The sequence below is a fragment of the Accipiter gentilis genome, chromosome 24 (genome assembly GCF_929443795.1).
Source record: "Accipiter gentilis chromosome 24, bAccGen1.1, whole genome shotgun sequence".
Lineage (NCBI taxonomy): Eukaryota > Metazoa > Chordata > Aves > Accipitriformes > Accipitridae > Astur > Astur gentilis.
In genome coordinates this window covers 2,513,702-2,533,717 of record NC_064903.1, presented here as the reverse complement: position 1 = coordinate 2,533,717, position 20,016 = coordinate 2,513,702, and the positions used below count along the sequence as shown (strand labels likewise).

General features: G+C 44.1%; 1 protein-coding gene across 9 annotated transcripts in view; it reads right to left on the bottom strand.

Moving 5' to 3' along the window:
• The window catches only part of ARHGEF9 (Cdc42 guanine nucleotide exchange factor 9), a 221,991-nt gene that overhangs the window by 31,093 nt on the left and 170,882 nt on the right, over positions 1 to 20,016 (bottom strand). For all 9 annotated transcript variants that reach the window (XM_049827609.1, XM_049827610.1, XM_049827617.1 and 6 more), the window contains 4 exons: positions 16,305 to 16,484; positions 13,627 to 13,859; positions 9,064 to 9,193; positions 284 to 415 (listed from right to left, as the gene is read on the bottom strand). In XM_049827609.1, the coding sequence (XP_049683566.1) occupies positions 284 to 415; positions 9,064 to 9,193; positions 13,627 to 13,859; positions 16,305 to 16,484 (675 nt within the window). The remainder of the gene's footprint in view (positions 1 to 283; positions 416 to 9,063; positions 9,194 to 13,626; positions 13,860 to 16,304; positions 16,485 to 20,016) is intronic.

The following is a 20,016-nucleotide window of genomic DNA, read 5'->3' as shown; positions in this document are numbered from 1 at the left end:
CAGAAGTGAGGCAAGGAGCCAAACAAGGGGCACATGAGAAAAGGCATGAAATGAACAAGTGGAGGCTGGATTTGCTATGAGCATAAAAATCCCTCTATCATGGTGTACTCACCATCCTGTAATTCAGTATTTCTAGCATGTGGATTGCCCTTCCTCAGTGCTATCTATGTCCTCTTCTGCATGTGCAGCAAACAAGCCACCTTGCCCTAAAAACCACTTTGGACTGGAAAGCCTGTCCACAGCATGTCCTTAGCCGTGCTGCTTTCTCCCTGGATGTCCTTACCTTCTTGCAGAGAACCATCTGGTGATCAAAGAGAAAGAAAACACGCTGCTGGTTCCGTCCATAAGGCTGGTAAATCCAGGACATCTCTCCCGTGTAGATCAACTCTGAGCTGCGGTCCAAGATATCGTCTCCCTAGAGGGCACAGAGAACGAGGCCGAGTGAACCGCCACTCCCAGCCAGGGCAGTGGATACATTTCTCTTTGCAGGTTGGGGAGAAGCACTAATTAAATAAGATTTTGGCCCTTCCGCAGCTCTGAAAGCCGCCCCATCTGACTTTAGACCAGGAACTGGAGATAGGGGAAAATTCCGAAGGAAGGGAAAGAAATGAAGTAAATGTGGACAGTCGAGGCACAGTCATTATGGTTCACGTTGCAACGAGGAAAGAGCTGCTCCAGACACTGTCCCCGTCCCCCCCTCTCCAGGTACCCCCAGACGCTGGGTCTCACTGCAGGTGCTGGTGGCATCCTGAGAGCCAAGCCCCCTCCTCCTGACCAAGACAGAGCCACTTTGTATTCAGGGCAACAAATTCCCTGGCACCCCTTCCCTTTAAAATAGCACCCCAAAGCACGTCCGATCCTGAAATCTCAGGCCAGCTACCAAAGTCATCTACGCCGGGATATCAATTCCCCCACCCGTGAGGCTGACAAAACTCACTCCTCCAGATTGTTGCCTCTCTTCCCACTCATTCAGGCAATTACAATCCCTTCTCCCATAGCTCATTAGAGCTCCCCATCTCCAAAAAACTGTCAGGACCACCCCGGCTCCTCTGGCAGCCTCCTGCCCCCCCCCAGCTGGCAAGGCCTCCCCAGCCGGCTGCCAGAATGCCCTCACCCTTTCTCTGCCTCCGGCTAACACTTGTTTTCCTCTATGATTTTTTTTAAGGATTCATGAGCAGATGGTCTTGAAAACACAGCACTCGCTCTCCCACTCTCCGAGAGAACAAATGCAGTCACCCTCCACTAATTGGGATGAGCTGGACTTTTTAAAAAGTTAATTAAAATCTATTTATTAAAAATGGGTGAATTCACCACCACCTGCCCTGTGGGCATCTCAGGGTATCTCTCACTCTGAAACACCACAGAAGGAATCAGGATGACTTCAGCTGAAAGGTAAGGAGCAGGATTCAGGAGCAAGTGAGAGAAAAGGGTTTTTTTTTCTTTCTTTTTGGCTCTGAAACTAGTGCAGTTCTGGCTTTGATGCCAAACTAGAACCAATTTCTGGGATAAGACCATCCCAAAATCTCAGCAAACAGCTTGTAAAGGTTCAGCCAGCTATGGGGAGCATCTAGACAGACACGCTTTTCTGGTACTGCTTACACTTGTAGGTGCCAAAGCAACCCAGAGTCATCCTCTCTCCTAATTTCTTGGTGAGGATTTCAGACTGCTGTTCAGGTAAATGTGTAATTAACCTCTCAGCATTGATTGGAAGCGACTGCCTGAGTCCCTGGGCCCTGTGACAACAGCAACTTCATTAAGTCACTGCATCATCATGCTGCAGCACAGACTTTCAAATCGCCTTAGCAAGGTATTTATCCACCTCTCTATCTCACTTCTGTGGCTGTGGTATCTGAAGGCCTAATTAGGGATAACTTCCCAGGAGCACAGAGGGTCCGTCACAGAAGGGACGGGATGTGCATCATGCCACATCCCAGGAGTGCAGGGTCAGGGTCTCACTTCAGCCATGGTACCTCCCGGCCAGAAATTGGGGACCTGTGCGCTGCTGTGACAGCTCAGGTATACGCAAGCCCTTGAACAAGAAGCCTCTGAAGAAAACACACAGGCTCCAGAAATGGGGGGCTTTCCTGGCTAAACATGAGCTTATATGAAGAAGATTCATACAAGCCTATGGATGGGAGCTTTTATGAGAGGGGGCGAGCCTAGAAGAGGCTGGCTGCTAAAAATAGAAAGCCAGTTTTGTCTTTTACTCCTGTGGTAGCATCTCAAGCCTGAGGACACACAGAGGACTCTGTAAACACTTCTACTTGATTAGCTGAATCCAAACTGTGTAGTCCCTGCAAGCAATATAAAACAAAAAAATTCAGATCTGAAACGATAGCATTTGTATTGCATTTTTTATGTTGGGAAAACAATTTATATATACAGTCTATAGGCTAGAAATAGATGATTTCCAATGCTGGGTTAGCAGATTTTGAAATATATATTGCAAATAGTTTTGGACTAGCACATGGCTGGCCAGCCTGTAGCTCCCAAGAGCAGCATCTCCATGGCCCTGCCTGTTCCTCAAGCCCTTGGCTGCTATAGCAATACACCAGCGTGGTTGCGCCGCTAGAGCCTCCTAGAGCAGACGCAATGAACCTTGAAAGGCATTTTTTTTCTGACACAGTTGTACCACCTCTTTGAACAACATGAACTGTCTTCTGCTAGTGCAGTGTCCCTACCAGCGGGGCTCACGGGGTCAGATGCAGGGTGGCAGGCAAGGAGGGAAGCATTTGCTTTTCTGCTCCACTGCTACCATGACTACCCCAGCATGCCTCGATACTTGGTCCTGACTTGAGGCAGGCTTTCCACAATGCCTCTCCTAATCCTTCTCTAAAGCCAGTCCTAGCCCTGGATCCCTCCAATCCTATACAAAACTAGGAAAAAAAAATTATTTTCCTTTTCCATTTTTTTCCAAGCAACTCCTAGAGAGGCTGGATCACCTATATCCTTCTGTAAAAGGAGATACATCCATCTGTATCCTTCCTGCTAAAAAAGGAAGAGGCTGAACTTTTAGTTACTCTGAACTGGCAGTTGTCCTACTGACTTCAGCAGAGCACAGCAGCAAAATGGCCAAGAGAAGACTAGATACCCTCCTGAGGTCTCTTCCAACCCGAGTTATCCTATAAGCCTATAAAACAAAATCTCCGCACTCCCCAGCCTGCACCAAGAGTTTTCACTGTGCATCCTACTACATACAACAGGCAGCAGAAAGAAAGCGGACTCCCTCTATTCTTCATGGAGTCACAGGCAGAGTCCAACTACTCAGTGTGCAGTAATGGGAGCAGAAGGTCACCCAGATCTAGGTTGGATGCGTGCTTCATGCTCCCTCAAGCTTGCCAGCGCTAGAATGACATATAAAGTCCTAGGGCTAATTCCTGACTGTTGCAGCAGAGGGTCAGCTCTTCTGCTGCTGCTACAGAAAGATATCAGTCAGCAGCTCCCCCATTATGCTATAGGTGACCACCACTTTCTATAACAAGGACCTGGGAGGAACCAAAGGGTTTTTACTAGTGTCATGAAAGAAATGCAGTTGGAAGCACCAACGTAACAAGGAAGGGCATGGCACTGCAACCTGCAGCATGTTACACCTCCCAGTCTGTCCTGCTCCTTCTTCCCATGAGCAATCCCTGAGCAGACACTGTCCCAGGCTTAGAAATGCTCAACAGTCCGCCAGACCCGCTCCCCTGCGCCCAAGCCCACCTCCTGACATGGCTCTTTGCTGTCACTGCTGGGCACAAAATCCCCTTTACTAGTTAACATTCAGGGAGCAGGGCTCTCTTCTGCCTGACACTGCTGTTCTTTAATTAGAGATTGACAGGATGATTAGCACTCTGGGCTACAGAGAGATCAGAAAAAGGAAAGCGAGAGAAATGTTGTCCTTTTCATCAGGCTCATTTTTTGATACCTTCTGTTGCTGGGGGAAAAAAAAAAAAGAAGAAAAAAAAAGAAGGATCTGTTTCAGTCCCTGATGCGATTTTTTCCCAGGAGGATTTCTCATCAGGCTGTCCTCACTTTGAAAACAGTACATTGGTTGCATGCATCTTTTTTTTCATGTGATTCTTGGATTCAATAACGTAATATTAGACTGAGGCCAACTATTATATATTACATAATTAAGGGCACCAAGTCTTGATTTAAAGGACCCGTAAATAACAAGAATGGGAAGAAACTTAAAAGTACAGTGTTCATTATATTTCTCAGTTATATATATTTTTCCCTTCATGTAATTTAATACTCTTGAAACCCGCCAAAGTGGCAACCCAAGGGAATCTTTGGTAGAAATATCTAGGTATCTACACAAACCAAAGTAATCTGTTTAAATAGCAAGTTAAAACTAATCCAGGCTGATGAGCAAGGCTCTCTCCTGTGCCAAACATCCTGCCACAGGGACCTCCACAGATCCCCTTCCCAGGGAATGGGTACCACATCGTCTCCCTCCTCTGAGAAAAACCTGAGCTGAAAGGAAGGAAAGCATTGCTGGCAGCTGCCACGAAGGCTGGAGAGGGAGCCTGAAATACTGCAGGGATCGCTGCTTCATTTTGTTTTGACATGGTTCAAGAGCTGTATGAAAAGGCATAAAACAGAGCGATTCTGAGGTGTGCCAATGCGCAGATCTGTTTTCCATCTCCACATCATCTGTAACAGGCACTCAGCAAGGGTGCAGTTGCACTCAAGGCTGCGGTGGGCACCACAGTCATGCCCAAGCGAAAGGCAAGCTTGCAAATCCTGCCCAGGAGCAGCGCCGCAGCGAGCTGGGCACTGCAGCACGCTCGCCAGCGTGCCTCCATGGGCTTGCAGGAGCCATAAGGAGGGCAGGAGAGCTGTGAACATGCTCCTCCGGTGGCCATCCAGCCAAGACTGGACAGGAGCAGATATAGGGAGGAAAGCAGGGACGTACTGCTCCTTCACTTCCACTGCCTCAGTTGTGCGCCTGTAAATATAGCACTGCCCAAACCTGGGCTTGCAAGGACTTAGAAATGATGATGGGCTTTGTGGAAATGATCTCTTTATAGTACTTTGTGTGTGTGTATATATCTAGATATTACCCACTAACCTTTAAGATCTGTAACTCTCTCTCAGAGGACAAGAGCACAAGAAGGGACTGAGCATGTAAAGGCTGCCCAGGATGGGCTGTCTGGCCTGTTTGAAGTCTGGTCCAGAAGAGACTTTGCAGGCTGTTCTGAACCCACTCCAGCTAACTTTGTGTGATGATTTTGCCTGCCAGCCTGCCTTTAAATGTCACTGTTTTGATCTGAGGGTATTTAACTACAAGTAAGGGGATGATGCTGAGCGAAGGGGAATAGAGGTTGAACATCAGGAAACACTTCATAACAAGGAGAGCTCTCAGACATTGAAAGGTCTCAGCAGGAGGTGGTGGAAGCCCTACATTCTGCGCCATTAAGAACTGAAAGGACAAAAGGCAGTAGAGAATTTGGTGTAGGCAGGGGCAGCACCTCTCTAGGTCTGTTTATATATTGGAAATTCAGGTTACAAAATAAAGAAGTGAGTCATACATGGCAACAGTCCAATCCAGGCTTTTTGGTCAAGACCACATTCCTACAAATTATACAGGAACACATTTCAAAGTGATTGGGATTATTTCTAATTTACAGCAGTCAGTGAGATCAGAATCTTCCCTTAAGATTCCGCTCAGTCATTACTTGTATAAAGCTGCTAAAGCTGCCAATAATTCCTTAAGACTTCACACCCTGGCTGCCACAGCACGCTTATCAGCTGCCACTAGAGTCAGGCCACCCTTGCTTGGTCCCATTCGCAATTTAAACCATCAGACCCTGCTTACGTGACTTCTTGGGAAAAAAAAAAAATCTGGCCTTGGTTAACTCAAGGATATTTGCAGTTTTCAAATGCTGACCCTGAAATTCACCTTCACAGGGCCATGCAGAAAATCTTGAGGGATAAAAATGATTCTTGAAACACACAGGCACAACTCCATGGGATTCAGTAAAGTCCCTTCTGCTTAAATTAGCTAGGACATACCCCCTACTTTTTCTATTTGTTTTAGGATCAGTAATATGTATACATTCCCAATAACATCCTCTCCTTACAAGAAAACGTGTACACACACTTTTTATACAAGAGCATTTCAAATATTCACCCACAAAATATTTTTTGTTTGGTTTGGATTTCTTCTTCTTCTTTAAAAATCTTTTTCCAACATCTCATCACAAAACACGGGTAAATTTAGAAACAAAAATGCAATTTCCAATCAGAGTCAACATCGTTAGTCTAGAGATGTTGAGGAAAAACAGACATTTCTCCAAATGAAAGATTTCAATGTGCTTAAACATTTAGCCTTGGTTGCTGCTGAAATAATTCACTAAGTGCAACAGGAAATTAGGAATTATCTCTATCTTGTGCCCTGGCTGGTTGTCTGGTGAAAAAGAAATCTGAACTGGTAATTTTTTCTCCTAGTTCCTGCTTTCTTGTACTTAATGTTTTTTCCAGATTGTCTCAAGGAAGACTGTGCTGTCCACCCTGGGTCCATGCTGCTATTGCTCATTTGCACTGCTGTGCTGGCTGGAGAGATCAGGAAGCCACTGTGACACACAGAGGGACAGAAAGGGAGTGCTTTTAGGTACAGACTCTAATTAGAGCAGGAATAGGACCACACAGAGATGGGAGAGTAATGCTGTGGGTTCCTCACTCTGTTTCAGTGAGCGCTTAATATCAACTGGATATACATTTGTAGAAGCACAAAGTTGACAGCAGGTTACTCTCTCAGCTGAGGGTCCTCCAGCAAAAACGCCCTGGGAGTTGTGGTCTTCTGCTCTCTGACCCATAGGATAAATGCATGTTCCCCACACACTGGAAGAGGCTAGGGAGACATACCAGGAAATCCCTCTTCTACTCCATAACTGCCTATATGTAGAGGGCCTGAACCCCTACAGGCTGGGTAAGAAATCAACCCCTGATGGCCTATGTCCTGGGAGACATGTCCTATAGATAGACATCAACTGAGTGGGGTTTTTGGAGGTTAGCAGCTTGGGTTTGCAATGCCTAAAGAGAGCATCTGCACAGATCTAGGACAGATCTAAGCACCTGGCACTGCTTTTGATTTCTCTTGCTCTCTTCCTGCACGATACTACAGTTCTGAGTATTTTGCATTTTTGTGCATCCTTCTAGCCATTACCTGGACATCTGGGAAGAGGGGGCTGGATCTGATGATTCAGAAGTTACTTTAGAGTAAAGAATCAAGCAGTGAAGTCCTCTGCTGGATCTAGCTCTCATCCTCTAATGTTCTCATCACAACTCTATGACTCTTCTTGAACCAAAATACAGAATAAAAATGGCAAAAAGGGTGTCTTCCTTTGAATGGGGGCATAGCTGTATTCCCATTGGATCTCTGAGCAGTAGCAACAGCAGGTTTTGCTATATTATGAGAAGCTGAAGGATGTTGCTGCAATATCGTGCTGAAAATTTGGAATAGTTGAAAAAAGCCTGGAAAAATGATTTGGCAAGTTCCTGAGGATACGATGGAGATAAAGAATTGGTACTGCTAAGCAGGAATTAATTATAAAGGATATGGCTAAAGCTAAGCAGCAATGAATTATCAAGGATATGGCTAAATAAAAATGAATTATCAACTGAGCTAATGGAAGAGAAAAAGAAACTGCTATTCCATAGATCCTATGTGGAGGTCACCTTGGCTTTCGACTCACACATGAATATTAACTGACTTGGAATTGATCTGTCCTTAATCTAGATTTATTTACAGTGAGGGTCTCAGCATTTCTTACAAATGACACACATTAGCACATCACATGGAATGCTCATCACACTGAAGGCTGAAGATATCTGATGGTCCTGTGCCTCCTTGAGAGCAGTTTTCTAGTTCTGAGAATGAATCTGCATGTCAGCAAGAGAGGTTTCTTCGCAGTAAACAACAATAAAACAATCAAGCAAATGATCTGCATTCTCTGCTCTCACAGCCAGTCATAATTTAAGATCCAGCTATGATTGCTGCATTTCTCTATTTTATCAAGAGATCCAGGGTTGAATCCAACCTTCATTATAGCAATGAAACTAATTCAGTCAAGCAGGATACACAATCAGAAGGTGATGCACCTGTATATCTCTCCCTCTCCTTCCAGACCTCCTAGGTCTTTTTCAGAAAAAAAATAATTAAAGGATTAATGCATCTTTCCCATATACTAATTTATATAGTATGATCCCATTGACTTGAATGTGGAGTTATTCCAGATCTTCATGACTGTGAGGAAGAAGAAAGGCTGTTATATCACTCTAAATATCTACTCGCTAAACATATGGATTGATGACAACATAGACAGGGATTTACAAAAACATTTGTCCCGAGTCTGCTTCAAAAACCCTATTTACAGATTACATTCATACAATGATTTTAAAAAAATCAGGGACGAAAAGAAAAGGAGAACATACTTTTAGTATGGGGGGGTTTTTTTAAACACATGGCAAAAATTAGGAGACTGCAGGCCTGCTAGTGAGGAATCCCTCTGCTGACTTTGCCTTGCCTGTGTTTCTCGGCTCCTTAATTATGTGATCAGTACACATAAGGTTGGTTCAGAAATATCTTTAAGTGGGTACTCATTTAAAATGTGCAAATAGCATCTCTAACTTCATCTTAATGTTTTGGCTTCTAATCATAAAGCAATCACCAGAAGAATTTTCTTGATTTTCTTAACCTGTCACAAATTTTAGGACTTTTTGTTACCTCTTTCCCTAATTCTTCCCCAATGACAAAGCACAGAGCCAGAACATACACAGAGTTTGAACCAAATCTCACTTACTCCTGGGACAACAGCATTGCAATTGCCAAAGTTACTCCAGATTTCTGTTGATAAAATTGGAACTGGACCCTAGATTTTCTTCAGAGTATCATTAATGTTTTACAACTTCAGTACCATCTCTGAAGCCTGTAAATATGTATTCTCTGTCCCAAGCTTAATCACAAGACTGGGTTGCGTGAAAAGAACTATATGGTCTTGGATAATTCAACAACTGTATGGAATTTACTTTTTCCAGGTTTATAGCACCTAAATTAGGGCCAAGCATTTACTGTACCTCCCAGTCCAGAACGGAGGCCTGCCACTGCGCTATCTTGTCAATGTTCTCCAATCTCCTCTTCCGCTCGTTGATCTGTAGAGTCACATTCCTCATGACAGCGAGAGCAGCAGCCACATACCTGTAGTCACTGTCAAACACCAAAGAGAATTCCATGAAATGGAGCCTGATGTGGAGTAGAAATGCACAGGAGTCTACCATTAGCAGCAGCATAATCTCACCATTCTTTTAGAAAGAAAAGCAGGTAGGATTTGCCACTCATTACTACGATACCATATTTTTTCCATCAGCAATGTCTTTCTGGATCATCACAAAAAAGCAGCTTGCCTGAAACTGAAATTGCATGTGTCTGAGACAGAGAAGCCAGCCAGCTCCTCAGTTGGTTTGCATCAGTGCAATGAGTACGGTCTAGCCTCTACCAACCCAAGATACAACAGTATGAATCTTGCTCTTTAAAGTCTTAAGGTACTCAGCTAAAAAGCATCCTAAAAGAAAGTCTGAACATTTTTATAGCCTGTGTCTTTGGGGCTGGATTTTTCCATTTTTAAAATGGACATTAGAAAATATTTTTCGATTAGACACAAGGCCAGAGCACCTTCCAAGCCATAAGGTAACTCCAAGAGTGCCACAGAGCATTTATGCCATGGCATTCACTCTTACTGCAGACTTCGGCTGAGCAAATCAAAGCAATTCTTTTTTTTTTTTACTGGATGGGCCTGTGAGTGTAATAACAAAGAGTGAAAATAGCCTCCCGCCAGGGCTAGCAAAGATGATGATCAGTCTTTTCAAAACGTGATGCTGGAATCAATGCTATTGATTTCCACCCTGTGCCTTCTTTTCCATTCCAAGGAACCTTAACATTCATTTCAATTGGAAAGACAGACAAGGGCAGCTGCCATAATGCCACCATAATATATTATTAACTTAAGGGTTGATATTGATTGCTGACTAATGAGAAAAACTGTGATCTTGGGCAGCTACAGGGGGAATGGCTTTATTGATTATTGCTAAGAATTGCACTGGTGACAGCTAAAATAGGGGTGAATGCCGTGAATTAGATCCATTTCCCCATGTGATCCAAACAGTATAAATACTAAGAAACAATCACAATATGATATACGACAGAATATTATTTGCTATTTTGCCATCCTTTCTTGGATGAAATCTTGAGATGCTTTTTCAATTTTTATCCAATTCTTGTGTCAAAATTCTAGCTGAGTTTAAAAAAAAAAATCCTACAAACATCAGGACTGGTCTTTCAACAAAGTAAAGGAGAACAGAGGATGGGCTGTCTGACATATCCATCATGATACATAATGAAGAATTTCTTGTGCCTGCCTTTGTGGGGCCATCTGTATGAAGTGAGCGCCTTGGTTGTGCAAGGGAGAAATGGAGCTATGCCAGAGAGACATTAGTCTGGTCTTCCAAATGTCCATGAGTTCTTGTAGGGAAATAGGTAAGTCACTATGGCCAGAAAGAATCTGTAGAGGCAGGGAGAGGCATAGGGTTTAGAGACAGTCACTAATAATCTCCTAGCAATTATGCTCATGCAAAGAAGGGAGGCTAATGTCAGGCCACCCATTAGCAGAGTCTCCTCTTTCTCACGTAACATGTTCATACACTTTTAACTCCAGCTCAGTTCTGCAGCAGGAACACTCAGGACACCAGCAAGCTGCATGTAGTACCTTCATATATTTAATTCATATTAAGCTGGAGTAAATCGTTAAGAGGTAAACAGATGTGGCTTTGTGAAAAATTCAAATGAACCAGTCTCAAAACAATGACCAATTGAAGGGAGCCAGATTCTGAAAACACCCCCACGCCTGCCTCCATGTGGAGTGGGCCAGTGCCAATCAAGCTGGGTTTTATCTTGGTAATGCTAATTCACTAATTCTAATGTTCTGTTTGAAGAGAAAACCCCATGCACATTTTTCTTTCACGCAGTAATGAAGAAAGAGTCATGACTGAACTTTTTGGGCTCCTAGCCCATGTCTGTGGCAGAGCTGGCAAAAACTTAGAATCAAAAATAACAGAAGCAAAGCATTTGGCCAGTGAAATAATAATAGGATAGCATTAGCTATGAAATTAAGGTAAATAAATTGTTTGTCAATTATATTGGCGCTGCAGTGACCACTTTCCAATGCTCAATCAGAATGTAAGTCTTGCCAAATATCACATGCTAACTTGGGGGAGAGTGGTCAGGTTTCTGGTTTCACCTCTGTTGTCCTGACCTGGTACAGGGAAGATCCATAGCTCTACAAGTGCAACATTAGTAACAAGGAAGAAAAAAAAGAAAAAGAATATAATGTCCCACTGTTAGATGAAGCTAACATCTTTGCTTTCATTGGGATTCCTGGTCCTTTCTGAGTTTTGCCGTACTCCATAAATGGTTCAACTGATTTAAACAGTATTTTCTACATGTTAAATTCTAATCAGAGTGCTTAAAAGACTCCTAATTCAGCCAACGATGAGCCTGATTTCATTGTATTAGTCCACCCTGTAATTCTCTAGCTTCTGTTTCAGATTCATAATCTAATTGCAAACACTGTCAAACTGCAAGTGCATGAGGACAACTTGACGCCTGATTAATGGGCCCAGGTGAAGCTCCCCTGTTGGCTTCTCAGTTTCTCTGGTTCATAGCCAACCCTGACAGTATCCCAACCTGCAGGTATCTGGCTTTTCCCTGTGTCTGATATTGCCACAACATGACATTCCCCAAAGATTATTTGCTTTTCTGATCTCAGGCTTTGCTCATCTCAGCCTCGATCCCAAAACCAGAACTACAAGAGCAGAAAACACTTGTATTTCAAGCAGGCAATCATGGCAGCCTGGGTTTTCTGCATAGCCCCAGTGCAGGATCACCTGGTGGTAAGACACACTCTGTGCCTCACTTTCCCTACTCATGGCATTAAGCTTGTCTGGGATGTGAGCTGGGTTATCTGGAGGAGCGGTCTCTCTCAGGCTCTTTGAACACTTGAATCAGAGGAGCTAGACCATGGGGAAGTGCGGTATAACCCACCCCATCTCTGCATTATAATGCCATTCCTCCTTGTGTCAATAAACTCTACAGGGCATGCCCACACTAATGGAAGTACGCCACGCTCCAGGGCTGAGATACGGCACAGGTCTCTTGCTGACATGAGTTTCACATATGCACTGTGTTACAGCTTCAGGGGTCTCACTCTTTACTAATGCAAGGCAAGCAAATATAATACTGCTTTCCCTTTTCAGAAAGTGAAGAAACAAGAGAAATGAAATGTCTATGGCTGTGTCGTATCACTGATACAATCCAGTAGAAAAGAGCACTCTGTCTGAATCAACTAATTGTTGCTTAACCACAGGAACGGTCCAAATCTCCTCAGAATATGACTATATCTGATTACTTAACAACATGTTGATTTTAAAACATCCCAAAGGAAAAAGGAATGTACTCCCAAAATAATACAACCGTTATGTAATCACACTGTCCACATCCTCTTCCCATTGTAAAGCCGCATCTGAATTCACACTGCAAGTACTGTGGGGACATCACATGGCTGGTAAGGAAAAAGAAGCCACAACATTTGGGATCCTAGAGCTGATTTCTGATACCCTAATGTTCCCATGAGTCCACTCCAAGTTTGATTTGGTCTCGTCATGAAGAGAAAAACAAATTGGATTGGGAGCCAAACGCATGTCCAAATTGGTGATTTTGAACTGGGCATTCAGCTAGTATGAATCAAACTTGTGAATCAGGTCAAAGCAAATCAATGCATCTCTTTGCTCATACCACATGTCTCTGCACTTTTAAAGCTGGGTTTGGGGAAAAACAAAAAAAACAAACACTTGCAGAAGTTTACAAAACATCTGTGGTCTTTTTTGTTCTCTGAAGCACTTCCTTTTAAATGGGTTTTGGAAAAAGAAAGAAAATTGGCAAGGCAGGAGAAAATCTACTCTTAGGGGGCCTGATGCTTCTTTCACCTCATTTTTATAACAGTGTATCACAAGTGATATCATAGGTACTATTCTTGATTTACATTAGGTCAGGGAGTCAGGCTGATTGCCTCAGCAGCAGCAGCAAGAGATCCTGGAAATTTTGGGAAGTAATCAAACTGCTGGGTGCTCCTCTGAACCTAAACCCAATGGCAAAATCAGAGATGGAATCAGGCTGAGGCTGAAAAGCAGAGCAGGTTCTGAATTCTCCCCAGATCTGAGCATATTCAGGTTTCAGTTGTGGATCCTGGCCCTCTACTTGCTATGTCCTCTTCAGGGTAAAGCAATGAGCTTTTCTGACCACTGAACGCTAATTAGGTAATTTTTCTAGTATAACTGGTAGCATCAGAAAGTACATCCAAGGGTAATTAGTTCACCAGTCTGATTATAACAGAGAGAGTTTGACTCCATTGAGAATCAGTGCTTTGAGAAGCTTTCTAACTGTCTGCTGAACATTTGCCCTGCTTCAATTTATACAAGATGTCACGAAGAGAAGAGCTGGACAGAAAAAACCCAACCCCTGTGTGTGTGCAGAGGCCATGTAAAGAAGCAGTGAGCAAAACCCTTCCATGTAACAAGAGACTGGTGTACCTGTGATCCTGTGCGGTGTACTTCAGTAGCTCTGCAAGCTGCAGGGGGTATTTGCAGATCTTCTGCACTGGTGTCAGAAGGAATCCGTCTATGGCAATATCAATCATCTGCTGCAATAGACGACATGCTTCGAAGAAATGCTGGTACCTGCTATCTTTCATCAGCTTGGAGAGCTCCATGCATGCATCCAAATGATTGTTACAGTACTCTGAATAGATCCAGAAGCCATCTTGCTGTGAGAGGCAGGAGAAAAGGAATGCACACAGAGGCAAGCACGTCAGACAAGTGCTGCAAGCAACCACCCAACTTGCCAACAAGAAGGCATTACAACAAAAGAAGAAAGAATACCCCAAGCAGGAGGAGGAAGGACTGATCCTAGAGTACTTTTCCTGCTTGCAGGAGGTACTGCATGGTCGCTCTGGGGAAAAAGGGAGCAGAGAGGGACCTGCATACTGACGCATCGCTGAGGTCTCTGTAGGTACAGGGTGTGTTAAAGTGAACCCCCGTGCAGCGCTGTGGGTGTTGTCAGTTTCAAGTTGTGCGGTGGAGTTTTCTTTATAAAAGGTAAAGGTAGAACCAAGCAGAACTCTGGCCTTTGGTAATACAAGACAACAACCTTGTTATTTCTAGAGACCTTTCCCTGAAAGATCATGAAACACCTGGCAAGTGTTTAGGAGCTGGGTATATCTGCAATTCCCTTTGCCAACAAGGAACCCAAGACACCAACCACTGTGTGGATTTCCCCAGGATCAGAGAACCAGAAAACACAAAAGACTGGAAAAACAAAGAAACAAACCCACTCATACATGTGCGCACCCACCCTTTGCACTGGTCTAACAAGTCTTTTTGTGCTATTTTGGTTGGAATCTGTTTTTGCTGCCTTTCCTGACCACAGATGGGGCCATGGCAGTTTGTCACCCTTAACTCAGGCTTGATTCATCTGGGCCTCACGGACAAGGCAGACAAAAGGTCAAATAAAGATTACAGTGGAAGGGACAGCCAGACACAAACTGACTGCCCAGTATCATGTGTTAAGACTCTAGCTGAGACAGCCCAGATATAAGCCCAGGTGTTGTTGGTCAACAGCCTGAGATGCTACATCAGGTTGCGGCCAATGCCTTACAAACTACAGACAGGAAAGATTCTTTTTTTAAAAAATACACTTGACAAGCAATTCTTATTTCTCAGTCCCATAAGGGCCCAAATAACCTGCCTTGTGGGAGTAGGGAGCCTGGTTTCTTTCCCATTCCCACAGCGGACCAAGAGCCAAGTGCTAACACCTCTCTCTTCCTGAAGCAGATGAGAACAAGATGCTTTGCAGATCCATAACAGGTTCTTAACGTCCTCATTCCTCAGTTTCCCCAAATGGCTAAACAGGGATAATTTATCAGGACTTTATTAGGCAGCTTTCAGCCCCTATCTTATGACAGATAAGTGTCAGATATTGTGCTGAATAACAGTAGTAATTCTTACTATTGTCACTATAAATGAATTGACAGCACAGCCTCAAGACATGAAGTTTTAGCTACTGATTATCACCAAGATTTCTTACATCTTTTTTACAAAGAGGTGGAATATGATGCTACTTTGGAAGTAAGCAGCAGAAATTGCAGGCTCTGATAAAAATAAGCAAGGTTAATGCCATCATGCAACTTCTCAAAAAGAAACCTGCTTTTCAATTAGAAGACAAATGATGCTTAAGAGATGCTGTGAATCTTGTCAGGGATGCCCTGCTGAAGTTTCATGGATGTCTATCAGAAATTTCTCTAATAAGAACTGAACTGTTGCCAGTTCAGCCCTGACTGTAAGTAATGAGGTAACACAGTACAGGATCTGCATCCCAGGTTGGAGCACTTCATACGTAAGCTCTGCTATAGCACTCCATTCTCCCTAAAGGAAAGCCTAGAACTGCAGGACTGTAATTTTCTTGACATTTTCTGACATATTTACAACACTGGCCAATTTATCAGCTCCAGTAGTACGTGGCTTATATAACAGTACGATGGGCTGGGCAAAAGCCTCCAGGACTCTATCATCAGCTAAAACATCCTGTTCAGTGTGCACTTAGCGTGAGCAAGAATCTGCTGCCCTGCTGCCACCCGGGCAGCCAGAAGTACAGCCTGGCACCTCCCCACCTGACCCAACAGCTCCGCAGGGGAAGGTAACTGAAACTGCATGGGTTTTTAATCCTCTGCAAATGCATCTTGGTGCCACAGTGAAAAGCCCCAGCATTTGCTCTCCTCTGCTTTTTTTGTGTAATGCACAACTAAGGCTTCTTTTTCCTTCTCCGGACACTCTTACCTCTTCCAACCTTCTGGTCATCCATGACCTGACTGGGATGGCCTGTGAGTGGGTTTAAGTCATACTCTGAAGAGCAAAATAAGGTGCGGAGTAGGTGGGGGACATTGTATGACATAATGTGAGTAAGGGTGGATGTGAAAAGGTGTTGGGATTCAAATGTACTGGGGGAGTTATCTAACTACATGCTTCACTTTTAATCTCCCCGCACCTATATCTCATGAAGTAAACAGAAGGCTGTGGAGTATTCTGTGATATATAACTAGAACAGTACTGATGCACAACAGTTATGCTGAGGGGTTCCTGCCTCCTGACTTTCTCTGCTATTCTCCTCCTGTCCAACCCCAAAACTCCCAAACAAAAATGCCAAATGAACTTACGTGTTCAAGGAAACACGGTCCAATTTCACTGAGATGGGGGTCCTCATTGTTGTACTGTTTCTCCAAGTCCCGGACAAAACCCATCTGAAATCTGTAGATATCTTCGATGTTACCAAAGATGATCTTTAGCTGTTCGTCACTGAACATATCCCTCCTCTTCCGGCACTGCTTTAAGTAACCCTGTAAGGAGTGAGACAGAACAATCCATAAAATAACCCAAACACTTATACTGAGGCTGCTCCCAGATTTTTCTTGAGGAAGAAGCAAGTAAAAACAAAATCAGAAAATGGCTCTGAAAACAAAATCCACTTGTTATGACATGACAGGCTCCATTAACTCCTGTCTATGAGTAAGCATGCAATACGCAAAACATGCTGTGAAACGCTACAAGTCCTTTTTTGATAGACAACATCTCATTTGCAACTGTTGTTCCCACTGCAACCTACAGCTGACCCACAGCGCTACTCTTGCTCAGGACACACCAGACCCAGTATGCACAGGGCTTCACAGCCTGCGTCAGGAGATGCTGGAGACAGCGTGTGTACAGTGCGTTGGGAGGACAGTGCTGGGTTCTGCCTCAAAGTCCTTCAGCATTTTGCTTGAATCAGTTTTGGAGAGGAAAGGTTCCCCACAGATCTCAACCAGCATAGCCTGAAACGGCTCTGTCCCTACCTGTGCTGCAGAGAACAGCAACATTTGGCTGATAGCTCCAGAGAGGTGTGTTGCAGTATTGCATGCCTGTTCCTTCAAAAATCACTGCCTTGCAATACCCAATATCCTGGGTAGCACCTACAAACATAGCTGTTTCCATGTCCTCTTCAGTGGCACATGGCATTACAGAGAAAGCTGTGAGGGGCTGTTTGATCATCTGCCCACTCTGATTTCTCCTTTTAGCCATGGTAATCAGGACAAGGAAGCTGATTATTGTGCTGAGAAATACTCTATTAATGTGTGGTTGCATGCCCTTGGTGTAGGAAGAGGGTATGGAGAGTGTAACCATCCGAGTTATTTCAGCACCAAGTGAAATGTTGAAGGAAAACACTCTTCAAGCGTTCCTTGACTTGGGAGGCAACATGGTTTATCCCCCCCATTATTATCTTCCTGAGTCTGAGACAAAAGCTGGAGGGCTGTTGTCCTCTGAGTGTCATGGCAGGGAAACCCAAAGGTGATGCAGTAGGTTGGGTAGGTCTTTTGGCTTGCCCAAGCAAGGGAGCCACAGTGGGAGCAGCCTGAGCTGCTGATCAATGCCATCTAGAGGAAAGCAGCATTATTTCAACTTTGTTTTCTATACCCTCCATTCCATTAGCCCAAATATGCTATTCTAAACAGTGTAAAACGAGTGAGAATTTTTCTTCTGCTTTCTCAACTATCGTCTTTCATTGCTTTTCTTCCTTTTTTAAGAGGGGGCAGAGGAAAAGGCTTTGTACCTTTCTCCGTACAAACATCAGGATCCCTTACTGAGTCTATAGACATTAAAGTCAAATGGAGAAAGAGAGAGGAAGAACTAGGATGTAGAGAGTTTAAGGAAATTCTCCAAAATCACAAACTGTATCTGCAGTAGATTGGGAAACAATTCAGATCTCCTGTGTCTCGGTCCAGCACAATAATAAAAAGATCCTCCTTGCTTATTCTTCAGATGCCCATGATACCCATTGATACTGAGCCTGAGCGTAGCTGGACATCATACAAACACAAATCGGGTGGCAAGCACTGCTCTGAAGACCTCCTGACCTAAAAAGGCTGAGTGGATCAATACTCTGGCAAAAAGCATAACACACCAAGTTCTGTCTGCCTCCTGTTTTGCTGACCCTGCCTAATCCATGAACTCACCATCCTGGTTTCAGCTGAATCATGAGGACTTCTTCAAACACGTTTGCCTGAAGCAGATGTGGTCCAGGGGAAGGGGTGGCACACGGAGACTCTGTATGCCTGGGCTGAATTTCTAGCTCTGCCACCAACCTGTGTGACATTGAGCAAATCACTTCATCCCGCCCTGTGCTTTGCCTGTCTGGAAGATTTAGGCTAGAAACTTTGCAAGGCCAAATATCAGATGCTATGCTGGCCTGGTCTGGACTGCAGCCTCTTGACTGAAAAGAAGTAACATAGAGGTCATCATGAGATGACTTTGCCTGCCTTTATCATATAGGAAAAAGAAAAAAAATGAAGGGAAAAAAATGCCAACAGCTCCAGTTGAATGGCTATATTTGGGAACTCTAGATGCTTAGTCACACAGACGAACCGCCAGCTGGTGACACGCAGCTGCTGGTCCACAATGCGAACTATTGGAACGCTATAATAAACTGTCCTTCAGCCTCACCATGTGGTTCTTGGGAGGGAGAACTTCAAACAGATGAATGATAAATGCAACTTTGGCCGACCTGGCAAAGAACCAACTTCTGTGATGTCCAGCTTAGCTAGAAGGATGCCGTTACCCTGAATTTGCTGGCTTTTTCAGCTGGGAAGCTTGGGTTATAGAATACCTTCTGCATTTACTAAATCTTCTTCCAGGAGTTCCTTGATGATTCATTTCCCTGGGTTTCCCTCTCCCATTTTTCAAGGACAGGAGGAATGGGAGCAGGCCAGGTCCCATGTTGCAGCACAGTTGCAGGAAAAATAAAAATTCAAACTAGCAAGGAATAATGCAGAACATCTTTCCATGCTGCTTTTCATGTTTACCTGTTTATCTCAGAACAGCTTTCAAAAAAAAAAAAAAAAGAAAAAAGAAAAAAGATGTACACCTGCCCCCGAGGCCAGGCTCTTTGACACTGCCTTTGGTGCTAGCAGCACTGAATGACTGCCGCAAGCCGTTTGTGTTAGGACCTTTGCCCCGCTGCATGCTGCAGGCTGCCTGCAAGCCAGCCTCCCCTCTTGCATACTGTTCTGTGAAATCACTCACTGGATGATTTATGTGAACATCTTTCAGCCCTGGGGTTGCTATTGGCTGTGACTACCGTCTTTAATATTCCCCGTCCTCCCTGTGCTGGTTCATCACTTTGCCCTTGTCACGTGTTTCATGAGAAGCTGAAGCAGCACATTTCTGTACAGGCACCTATAAAACCACAGGGAAAATAAAAGAACGCATGGAGTTCCCAAGCCTTATCCTCTATCCAGCTTGTGTGTTTGGATGGTTGGTTTCCAGCACAAGCCAGCAAAGGGGAGACTGAAGATTTATACATAACACGCAGCATGAGCCAGCTAGAAGGCTGCTGCATAGTTTTTCCAGTAAATTTACTTCTGTTACATAAAACAATGTCATCTTCCTTCTACTCATCCCGTCAGGTTTGCTCAGAGAAGGGATAGCTGACTGATGAACAGATGTTGGAGAGTGTTTTGCTCAATGAATACCTAAAAATAGCCGTCAAACTGTGTCTCTTTAAAGTACTTTTCCATGTAGTCCCTGAAGTATAGGCCAAAGTTGGAAAGTATTTGCAGGAGGTTAAGTGCTAAGTTTTCTCCACCTCAGAGTAGGTTTAGGGACAGTCAGGAGAGGTGGCCAACCCATCCATCCTTCTTCTTGTCTTGCTGAGAACAAGAAGAAGGAGAGAATGAGGAGATGATAGCCACTGCAGGCTATAATTTCAAAGGCAGTTGCAATGATATTCCAGTTTCTTTTCATCTCTGAGCCAGTTTGGGGGCTGTCTACACTGTCCTGCAGACCATCCCTCAGTTTGGACCAGCACCACTTGGGCTATAAAAATACTGTTCTCTAGAG